Source organism: Lepisma saccharinum, chromosome 14, assembly GCF_977018435.1.
Source record: "Lepisma saccharinum chromosome 14, izLepSacc3.1, whole genome shotgun sequence".
Taxonomy (NCBI): domain Eukaryota; kingdom Metazoa; phylum Arthropoda; class Insecta; order Zygentoma; family Lepismatidae; genus Lepisma; species Lepisma saccharinum.
Window position 1 is genome coordinate 55,585,087 of NC_139242.1, and position 12,380 is coordinate 55,597,466.

The 12,380-nt window shown below is 38.1% G+C and overlaps 1 protein-coding gene across 4 annotated transcripts in view; it reads left to right on the forward strand.

Annotated features, from left to right (window-relative positions):
- Positions 1-12,380, forward strand: part of LOC145998908 (uncharacterized) — a 69,801-nt gene that overhangs the window by 40,312 nt on the left and 17,109 nt on the right. For 3 of the 4 annotated variants that reach the window (XM_083135655.1, XM_083135659.1, XM_083135658.1), the window contains exons 2-3: positions 6,657-6,834; positions 9,950-10,072. In XM_083135655.1, the coding sequence (XP_082991781.1) occupies positions 6,732-6,834; positions 9,950-10,072 (226 nt within the window). In that variant the 5' untranslated portion in view covers positions 6,657-6,731. Of the gene's footprint in view, positions 1-5,214; positions 5,305-6,656; positions 6,835-9,949; positions 10,073-12,380 lie in introns of those variants that run through there. The other variant, XM_083135656.1, reaches the window with a different exon arrangement.

Below are 12,380 nucleotides of genomic sequence, written 5' to 3' on the forward strand. Positions count from 1 at the left end.
TGTCATAATCCACATTCCTTCCACATCTGCGTCAAAGGTCAACAGCTCACAGGTTTTGGGAAGGAAGGGCTGGAATACATGGTAGGCACTATGATTGAATATTGTGCATTCATTTTGTATAATGTATATATCTGTATCATCAAAATTGTTTTAGTAGTCAAGTGTGTAGTAGAGGATGATGTCAGTAGCAGTCAATTAACACCTCAAGAAATGTTTTAGAAGATACATAGAAAAACTAGTTTTACAACACACACATTTAATACTGTTAAATTTTGTTAATTTTAAATACATTTAAATTTTGAATGATTTTCATCTTTTTTATATTTTTTTCCTTGCTGTAGAGGATATTGAAACGATGAGATGAAATAGAACGGTCTCACTGCAGTACATGGGCTGCTTTTTTCCTCTAAATAGACGAACAAAATTTATATCCCCTGAAAGTACGTACCTTCTACATCCATTTTCCGGTGGTACTTTTCCGATTACTATTATATTACTACGCATAAAAAAAGTTTTTCCTACTACTAAAAGCAATGCATTTCTCCATTTGTTCACGTCCATATTGTTTACACACAGTTGCTGTCATTTGTTTTGGGGTCTTCCTCTCCGCACAAGAGTTTTGCTACCTTGTCTTCCAATGTCAGACGAGGAATGCTTGCAAGGTTAGGTTCCATTAGCATAAATACAATGAAAAATTATTCTTTGGGCTAAGAGAACTAACCCTAACTACCTATCAACGTAGGCACTTTTTGCTTTAACTAGATTTGTGCAGAAATGTGTGCCACCATGTCACTTTTTCCCCCAACCTGGATACGAATTTCTCGTTTCTTTCAAAGAAAATTTGGTAAATGTCTGTTATATCGGAGACACATTTCTTCATTTTTACAGAAGAAACTACTTACGGAAATGAGTTTCTGTACCATTTGGAAAGTTCATGGAGGTATTTTCTCACCGTAGAATGCTGCACAACAAGAAACAAGCACTTTTGATATAATAAACTTGCATTTTGTGCAAAGCGACAACATTATGCTGTTGTTTCCATTATGTACCTGCAGATGGCGCAAGCGTCGAAAGTCACGCGGTCTCGCCAGTGTTTCCAAAGGTGCCTTTTTTTATGAGTTTTTTTTTTAACTATGCTTACCTAACCTAACCTTGCCGGAAATGGTCTGTGGGGCTATCGTGAATGGTTTTTGGGGCTATCCGTCAATGGTTCGTGGGGCTATCATGAACTATTTTTGGGGCTATCCGGCAATGGTTTGTGGGGCTATCCGTCAATGGTTTGGATGACATAATGAACACGAAAGTAGGCATTTTTCGGTTAAGAAGGTTGAAACACTGCATACCCACTCCAAATTGACAAAACACAAGCACGACGCGCAATGATCCACAGCTGTGCGTGGCACATTGTATGTTCCGCAACGGAAGAAAGGAACCAAAAGAATTACTCGTAATGTGAAAAATCTATGTTATTTTTGTGTAAAAAGCATAATGGCACCTTTAACTATGTTCCCCAATACATAATTGGTAAGTACGAACCATCCGAAACACAAAATATCCGATTTTAATGTGTCTCCGATATAACATACATTTACCGAAACACAGTTTCATACATCGGAGACACATTTCTTCATTTTTACAGAAGAAACTACTTACGGAAATGAGTTTCTCTAAGCAGAGAACGGTAAAACTGCCCTTGCCTTGGCTAGGGTTCGAAGCCCAGACTTTCGGCAACAAGATCGTGAGTTTCATGAAACAATTTCCCTTCCAAAGAATCGAATTCACCAAATCTTTCTTACGTGAATAACTTCCTCCAAATTTCCAAGCACTTTATACTGGTGTCATTTCAAGCTGCAGCAATCCACTGACATGTAATATTACCTTAATTTGTTGTACATTTATGAGCTCATTTGGCATGTGCATTCAATGACTCTTTATATTTATTTGTAGGGTTTTTGCACAAATGTCGCAGAGAAAAATTTCCAGAAGCAAATGCGACATCTTTGCCACGAAGTTTGTTTTGTATTTGTGTTTGCTTGGGCCCCTAATCCGCCCTAATCTGCTTGTGCCTTTCAGTCGCAATGTTGCTAACTAACAACTCTCATTTTTGTTTAAAGAAAACGGCATATTCGCATATGTCCGTAGCTTCTTTCTAAAGCTATTTCTTTTTCTGGGTTGGCATCTCTGATTTTGTGAGGCCCCGGAATCTGGATTTCATTATCACTTCCGGTGCGGGTCCTGGGATATGTGGAAAAAGAAATTTCGCGTCCCGCTTCCCGCGCTAGGGAGCGCTCAACAGTTTCGGTGCCAATGAGAAACGAGGAAAAAATCGTCTGCTGGGCAGCGAGGAGCGAATGAAAGCCAGAAGAGAGGCGCTTACGTAGACGCTGTTGCGACGTTGCGTATTTTAATTGGCTGCCTGGCTTTGACTTTCCCCAGCACCGAGAAAAGACAGGGAGCAACTAGCGCGGGAACCGGGACAGGTTGTAACAAACGCGGTATAACTAGAAATCCAGTTCCGTGTGATAGGGGCTTCAGTCTCGTCTCGACAAGTCTTGTCTCGATCTAATCTCGATTTTTATAAGACAGTCTCGTTTATTTGAGACTTGTCTTTGTATCGCCTCTGTAGTCCGCGACATTTACAAACGTTTATTGAGACCCGCTTTTTATATTATATATTGACATGTGTGCAAACTGAATTATTATGTACATGTCGTCACTTCTTATTTATAAGAAAGCATAAATTTATTTACTTTGCAAGGTTACTATCTATCTAATTTATCAAGCTATCTATATTGTAAATATCCTATGCAAATACAATAACTCCACAATCGTCCTGTTTTGAACATGCGTGAATTAATCTATTAATGTTTTGCAATTTCATAACCTTGTGCATTTATTTCAAATTATACGTGCGTCAAATCAATAGAACGAAATATTTTATTTTTAAAAATACGACACTATATGCAATCCACTCTACTAATAACAAAAAACAACATTAGTGTTGAAGTTGGTGCCCTCAGAATTTGGACTTGGTAAATGGGCCTAGGGCAGAAACAACATGGCCGATTTGGACAACTGACCGCCAGTCTATTCTCCAAGGATTCGGCAGAACTCTGTTCCTTGAATATCTCGCCACGCCACTGAGCTCTATTTTTCCATTCAGAGAATGTATCCTTCCCCCTTTTCTCCTGTATGTAAATTATGAACCATATAATCATTTCCTCCATAAATATTCAACTTTCTTCTGAGGGATATATGTATCTGCTGGTACTGACTTGCAAAACACGGTGCAAATCCCAGGTAGGAAATGAATCTTGGTGAATATTTTATCTAAGATTTCAATCCATATTTCGCCGATTGGTACAATCGACGGCAAAGGTAATAGTAGGCGTATTGTATTGTCCCTTACCACGTTCATTTAATCTGTTTTCTGCAATGATTTGAAACACAGACCCAAGCAAGCAGGTGACAGTGTCTACTTCTATATTAGCACAATTAAATTTGTATAAAAAACACAGATTGTAGAATAAAAATCATCGAAAATAGCAATGAACAATTTGCATACTCTTATTTTTGCGCTGATTGCACATTCTAAAGTCGAGCACGGCCGAGCACTTTTTGAAGCCGATCAGCATTGCATTCTCGTCCGATACACAACTTCAATGTTTTTAAGTCCAAAGCAAAGCATTGAAAATATGGTAAAATGTAAGTCTGCCTGCCAAAGAAGGATATCCCCTTTCCTTACAGAACTCATTAGCGCGTCACTGAGTAACCTATAATAATTTCAACAAAATGGCAATTTCCAGTACATTTCGAGGTTTTCCAGGAAAAATTTCTCCACTTTCATGCTGAAAACAATCCATGCTCCTTTGTTTTAATGTCATTGCTTGCAAAAATATTTTTGAAGTCAGTGTCCCAATCCCAACCACCGAAACTAAAATTTGCCAGGGAACTTCATTTACTGAAAAATGCGTAAGAAACAAAGCACAATACAATTGAAATGCGTTTACAGCTCGATAGATGTAATATTGACTCTTCACTTTTCCCGTCCACGGAAATACTCCACATGAAAAAAAGACAGCAAAGTTCGTGCAAATGGCAAAAACTCGCTCCTCCAAAGGAGAAGTGATTGATTGATTTGGTTTATTTTACTTCGCTTTTCTGCCATTTGTAGTTAATCGCAAAGATGAAGATGAATGATGATGTGATAAACGGACACTCACAAACACCGTGCCCAGGATTCGAACACGGGACATCTGGCGTCGTAGCCTCCGCCACGGAGGCTGGCACTCCAAAGGAGAACAAACCAATATTATGTGAACGGCCGAATGATAATCGTCATATTAAGATGCTTAAAATGAAACAAACGAGAATGGATTTTGTGCAGTTTTTCAAGACAGTGTTTACATTTTTGGACTGTAATTTATTGGAAACTACTTACCCTTTGTTTCAGGATTACTGCTAGTGTCCCCCTCTTCAGTTATAGATCTGAAAGAGGAGAAATAAAACTTCATTAAAAAGAGATAAACAATTGTGCATGCGACGAAACTTAGTTTTAGTAACATAACTAGAGAACATAGTGAATGTATCTAGTGTTAATTATCTTATCACATTAACCGTGGTAATTTATGAATAATTAGGTGGGACGACCCCCCCCCCTCCCCTCGCCAACAATGCCCGTGCAGAATTACATGGAATTTGGTAAATATCTAAAAATCTAAATTAATGGAATCATTAGGCATAGTCAATACTCTTGAACTTGTCCATGGCCTGGCAACATGTGAAATATGTGCAGTAGAATTCCAGATCATTAAAACAAACAAATACTGCAAAAGTAGTAAAGGTAAAGTGTTCCCCTGTGCATAGCACAACGCCATGAAGGCGTATAGGGGGTGTGGGGGTAACGCCCCACACTTTCTTGATCCGGTCGTGAGTGGGGTTGATGTGATCAGCATCACGCCCCTGACCGCCTTTACCCCCCAGGGTTTCCCCCAGGTACCCATGTTATTCGACGCTGGGTAGGCGCCGGGGCCGCTTCCACCGTTAGAAAAGTTCCCGGATTTGAACCGGCCGGGGATCGAACCCGGGACCTTTAGCATGGTAGTCAGACGCGTTACCGACTGAGCCACCGCAAAAGTAGTGTCTTGGACAATTAATTTCATCTTTGCAGTTCTTTTAGAATGAAGTGAAAGTTTTTTTTTTGGGGGGGGGGGTGAGGAACTGAAGCTTGTAAACATAAATTTAAGATACTCCATAATTAAAGCAAGGAGCCGAAAAAGAGAAATAGTGAAAATAATTTATCAGGTAATTTTTGTCAAATTCCAAAAATCACAGAAATACAGTGCAGTAGCTATTTTAGTGTACTTTTTAATTTGTGATATTTTAATACATCTTTGAATTCAATAAAATTAAAACAGATGTATATCACTAACGATTTAAAATTCTTGTTCACCCCTGAAAAACACTTGGATTGGTCAAACACACTACTAGTTCATCATGACTAAGATTGTCAGACATCCTGTTTTTACAGGATCCCCTGTATTATATTATTAATTTAAAGTAATATATAATATAATGTGTATTAGAATATTTTAAAAATGTGCCACTGCTGTGTTAGTGCATAATGGCTGTTTTTTTCATTCCTGTTCAGTGTGTGTCTATATTGGCAGAGAATAAATATTCCACCTGTAACCAATACCGCCAATGAATGAAATTAAAACTTGGTTAATGTAATCAGATTTGGGGCAGGTTCTCAACTGAAATTGTTTACAAAATATCCAAGTGAGTCTACTCTTCTACTTTCAGAGAAAGATAGTATGAAAAATATTCAGCATTTTTTCTTTTCCTTCTTTATAATAAAATGAATTAATTACTGTAAACATAATGAAAAAGAGAACTCACTCAAACAATTATCTAGCTATCAAATTTAGACCACCTGAAAATTTAAATTAGGTTTCATTCCTCGCACAAAAATTCCTACATGTCAGTGGCCAAGATATTATCAAAACTGCAAGCACACAACCAGGGAATCACATCATAATTTTGTTAAGTAGTGCTTGCACTGCTTTGTCACGGTAAAAAGAGTGGAGATTAATCGCATTGGTCGTCTGTTTGAAATAATGTTAGTTTGTTAAATTACTTGTACCAAATGAATTTACCATCAACAAGTATAGTAATTTGGTAATGGCGTTCCCGTAGATGAAGGCATTGCCAAAAAAAAAAAAATATTGAACGTGGTACTAAAAGCTCAAGTGTGTAATTATGCTTCTAGTTGCTTACGTGGAAGGTTGCAATCAACTTCTCTCTTACCGTATCATCTCTGTTGGCATTATTGAATACTAGGCTTACAACTAGCTAACCATACTGATTAACATTTGAGTATGTTAAATTTTAACTTGTAGGATTAGATGTGGGATATTATGTTTTATTTGTAGGCATTGCTTACAATATTTAAATGCATGCCACGCCCCTGCTCCTTGCTATTAAAAAGACCAATTCCACAATACCTTTTCACATACCATACATTGTTAACAATATTGCCTGTGACCCATCCAGGATTCAATTGTATCATCTGTGCTAATATACTGGTAGCAGCAAATTATATGTGAAGAATTAATGGTCATTACAAAGTTACTAATAACTACTCTTTTCTTCAGGTGCTACAATGGGTGAAGAATTAGAATCTGACTTCTCAGGCATAATAGAATGAAGTGACTGAGGAGATAGTCAGAATGAGAAAATACTGGACGAAACAGAAGAATGGCGCCAGCCTCTTCAAGCTATTCTCAATCTCCCTGTTGGCACTGTTCTTCTCTGGTTTCCTGTTCTTTGCAGGTAAGTTATTCTTTACAGCATGACCAAGATATAGTATGCCCCTGTGGCGCTGTAGTCAAATTTTCAACTGTAAGCGAGCAGAGGAAGCATGGACGATGCAATCAACTACTTGCATTGTTCCCACATTCCTGTATTGCCAAATTCTGCAGCACTGTCAAAAGGTGAGAGACAATGGGAAGCAAGAGAAGCAAATGACTGTGCACTTTAGTTCGAGACTTTGTCGGAGGCATTCTTATATTGGTTAAGCTGTAACTTTGATGCTTCCCATGCATAATGTTTGCATTGATCAATTATTACCTTTGGATTTGTACTAACAGTTGTGACAATACATTACTCAAAACCAAAAGCTATGCCTTGTAGCCTACACCTGTTTCTCACGTGAACATACAACAAATGCACAGTCTGTAAGTTCTGAAGAACTGCAAGTTACACATGCTTGGAAGTTTGTGTCCTGTACATATCATAAGCAGTCCCTTTGTCCATCATTAGACTCAAAATGGTGTGTCACTTTTTCTTGCAATAGCTGTACAAGAGAATTTGTAGGTTGTGTTGCTTCCATCAGGAAATGCTAGAGATCACTGTAGCATTCATATTTTCATCAGCAGTAACCAGCTATATTTCCTAGGTTGTTAATATATACACTATCTGTTCAAAAGTATCTGGACATCAACTCGAAAGAGTAATCAGATATACCTTATGCCACAAGTTCCTGTAATTGACATTAATATGGAGTGGGTCCAACCTTTGCTGCGATGACAGCCCTAACTCTGTGTGGGAGACTTTCAATCAGGTGTTGGAACATCACTAGAGAAGTGGCATTCATTTCTTCCTGAAGAGCTGTAACCAGAGCAGGTCGCAATGTGGGCCGTTGGGTTCTGGAGCAAAGCTACCATTCTAATTCATCCCAAAGGTGCAGAATGGGATTCAAGTCAGGCTCTGGGCTGGCCAATTAATTTATGTAATGTTATTGTCTGCAAACAATTCACTCACAGGCTCTGCTTTATGAGAGAGAGCATTGTCATGCTGATACAGGCAATCATCATCATCATCAAGTTATTGTTCTATCATATACTGGACAAAACTGGTCAAAATGTCTTTCTACCCTTCTGCATTTAGATTTCTATTCAGTTTAACACCTGACTGACTTAACCATTCTGCTTGTACTTCTTCTCACTGAAGAATGCATGCCTCCATTCTCCTTTTATATCTTTTGGTCAGGGCATAACGATCTCTAGAAGTCAGTTTCCGAGTTAGAGATAAGCATCCGGATACTTTTGATCAGATAATGTGTATCGCATTTTTTCTATTCATGGAATTGCCACTACATATGATTGCAAATTCTCGAACTTCACACACATGCAACTCTTGACTATGTCCTTTGTGCAAATGTCATCATGATCCTCAGTGGCAAAGGGGTTGTCAAGGGAGCAGCAGAAAATATTGAAAAGAATAATCAAAGTGGCACGCTATTAAATTAATATTGTTGGGTTGAAAGAGAGAGATTTAGTAAAAATGTTCTTGCTCACTTTGCTTACAATACAACCATGTCCCGAATGACATGGGTACCTGGGGGAAACCCTGGGGGGTAAAGGCAGTCAGGAGCGTGATGCTGATCACATCACCCCCACTCATGACCAGATCAAGAAAGTGTGGAGCGTTACCCCCACACCCCCTATACGCCTTCATGGTGTGGTACTAAGCACAGGGGAGCACTTTACCTTTTTTTTAAAATTACTTATTACTTAAAAGCAGCTGCTATATACAGGGTTCCCACACACCTGGAAAACCTGGAAATCTCAGTGAATCTGGAAAAAAATACAAATCTCAGGGAAATCTTGTAATTGATTAATGGTTCCCAATGAAGCAAAACTGAGGGATTATAATATGCTCCTGTCTGTGGATAATCCAAGCTGTTGTAGCATTTCTCTTCCAGCAAGAAACTCATATCAATTTGTTTGTCTGTTTCTTGTTTTTAAATGTGATTCCAGGGCTGGTGACCAAGTGTATACCCTCATAAATTTTGCGCTTTTTAAAATTTAATCAATCTTTTACATGACGTAAAATATATTTCAAGATGTGGAAAACGCATAATAAAGATAACCTGATGTCTAATGTTAACCAGTGTTCATCTGATTTCCCTTATTAGGGAGTAGTTTTAAGTTTTTTCTTCCTTCTTTTTTACAAAATAGTGAAAACATGGAGTGTCCTGTTTAGGGAAATATTTATTTTCTGCCATATTTTACAAATTCTCTTAAAGGAGATATTTTGTTGAGTTCCTCCTTTGTTGTGTACTTTGATGAATCTTTGAATAAGATTGTTCAGCGTGAACAGATGGACATTGTTTTGAGGTACTGGAATATAGTTGATAATAAAGTGTCCACCGGGTACCTCACCTCAGTATTTTTGGATCATGCAACAGCCAAAGATCTTCTCGGGAAGTTTCTAGAAGCTTTGCCGTCTCTGCCTGTTCAAAAAATGGTTCAAGTGTCAATGGATGGACCAAATGTAAATTCGACTTTTCTCCATGAATTGTCTAAACATCTGGTTTCAGATGAAGAAGATCCAGAGCTACTATCAGTTGGTAGCTGTGGTCTTCATGGAATACATGGTGCCTTTCAGCATGGTCACAAGAAATCTGGGTGGAGTGTCCATGAATTTCTTAGATGCGTCTATTATTTCTTTAAAGATTCTCCAGCTCAGCGTGCAGATTACACAAAAATTACTGGCAAGACTGATCTGCCTCCGAAATTTATGTTTATGTTGTTATAATTATTAAATATATTAAAATATTTTATTACCTTATTAAATCTGCCAATAAATCTACTCTCTAGCCATGACTGTGTGTGCATACTTGTGTGTGTGTGTAAGAATAGCATGAAAAAGACAATAATCTTCCTAGTTACCACAAGTTAATTGTTCTCCCCCATTGTTAAGTGATTATGCATGATTCCTGGCAACTTACATCTCTAAGGAGTGAAAAATGCATTGCCCATTTCTGGATTTTTTTTTCTTCTGAAAAACCTGGAAATTTCTGTAACTTTAAATGAGACACATGCATTTCTCAAGTCTTAATTTTGTCATCATAGTGGTAATAATGATTATCATTCTGTTTCAGTTGTGTACAAGGGAGAAGCTCCACACATTATTCACAGGGGAGGCATGAAGCAGACACAGGATGCTGTGGATTTTCGTCGTGAAATTGCCTCACAACTTGCAGACATTGCAATGGAACTAAACAGTAAGTATTTCTCTACAAATGCACAGATTGCATATTTTAAAATAGTTATTTTACACAGTCACAGACAATTCTGGGTTGTAACAATCCCATAAAATTTCAATGGAATCATTACAACCCAGAAGTATTTGTGACTGTACCTGAAACATTGTTAGCTTCAACATAAAAACATTACTGTTCTGTTCAACAGACAGAATAGTGTACAACAACAACAATGGCATCACGTGCCATTCACATTCGGGTGTTCGCAATATGATTTTGATGTTGAATCCCTATTTAATCATTCTCGTTTGTGTAAATACATCTTCAGTTGAAAAATGTGAGAATAATAGTTAATAAATAATTAAACCATTTTCCCAAAACATCATACTGTATTGAAATAATAGAAAATTTTCGATTAAATTAACACCCTTATAATAGCAATAGATATTCCAAAATAAATAAGTTAAGTATAATGATAAGGCTACCATACCTTGCAATCTACTTTTTATTTCACAGACCCCACATTAACACGAACTGCACTCAGCATTGAGAGCACGTCCATCGTTCCCTATCATCGTTAAATGCAGAATCTTGCTTAAATGCTTTTTTGACAATTCATTTCCGTCCATGCATTGACACCTCTAAACAATAAACATGGATCACAAACAAAAGAGCACGTTCACAACATTGCATCTACATAACGATTTCAATTTGGTGTACCAATCATTCTTGAATGTTCTTTTAAACATGCATTTGGGGGCACTTACCTCTTGTACTAGGTCATTCAAATATGACCGGGACTGACTTTTTCAAACAACCTGCCATGCGCAGCAGTTGTGCGTTCTTGGGAGAATAGAGCCACAATCCCCACCCTCCCTCCCGTGCAGGTTAGAACCTGCTCAGTTGTGTCTGAGTGTCGCTAAAGTGATGAGCGAGCAGAAGGTGCTGTGGAGCGTGGATCAATGCATTGTGATCAAATTTCTTGGAGAAAACGTCCAGCCATCTAAACTTTTGCAGAGACTCAAGCAACAGTATGGGAAAGGGTATCTCTCACAAACCTGTGTGTTTGAGTGGTGCAAGTACTTCAGAGAGGGAAGAGAGCCTGTGGAGAATGAACCACATGATCATCCACCACGAACACCTGTCACCCAGACCCCAGAAGGTGCGGAGGACCCTTTCGATAGGAAAAGTGATGGCAACGTTTTTTTTTTTGGGACTGACAGGGTGTTATCCATGTAGACTTTCTTACAGATGCCAGAACAGTCACTGCAGCTTATTACTTAGAACTCCTGACGACAGAAGTGAAGGAAAAGATCAGATCCAAGCGGAAGAGGTGTAGAAAGCAGGTAGCTTTCCTTCAAGACAATGCACGCCCTCATACAGCCAAAACAACTACGGCAACCCTCAGCAAATTGAAATGGGACCTTCTGCCACACCCGCCATATAGTCCCGATTTGGCCCCAAGTGATTTCTACCTGTTTGGAAGGCTTAAATCAGACTTGGAAGGCATGCGGTTTGCGGATAACGACGCCGTCATCGGCAGCCAACCGAAAAACTTTTATTAAAAGGGCATTAAGATGCTTCCAGAATGTTGGAGAAAATGTATGGACTCGGGAGGGGAGTACCTTGAAGTGTGACATGTCCAATAAGTATTTGACAATAAAGTATTTGGTAAAATGAAAAATCAAAAAGTAAAAAATTCAAATTATAAATGTGAGAAAATAAGAACTTAAAATTTTCTTACACATAATAATTAATTAATTTATGAGATTTCCATCCCACAAATTACAAATAATATTTTGTCACAAAATAAAAACATGTTGAAAGTTATACATTGGGTACCTTATGGGGTGGGGGGCAAATGAGAACTGGAGGGGCTCCACCCCCCCCCCCTCGGATTCAGCACACATGGATCTAACTAATGAAATCTCGACATGTTGCATTTTGGACACAATTGAAAAATTCCAATTAATCAGATTTCCACTACAAAATATTTGTTCATGAAAACTACTTCACAAAATAAAATGAAGGTTTACACAGTTTGAACAGAAGATTGCAACTAGTGAAACTAAAACACTTTAAAAATTGCATTTACAAATTTGCATTTAGTCCGTATACAGTATCATATATATGAGGGCTGTTAGGATATATCCTGAACAAAATCATAAGCTTGACTTATCAGTTATTCAAAGTTGTCCCCTGCAAATTACTGCTCCCACACCTATACAAAGAGACCAATAAGCCATCCACTGTTGAAAGCCATCCTGGTATTCCTTCTTGATCGTCTTCAGATCCTGCTTAGTTGTCTTTGACGTGCTATCTTGTCACA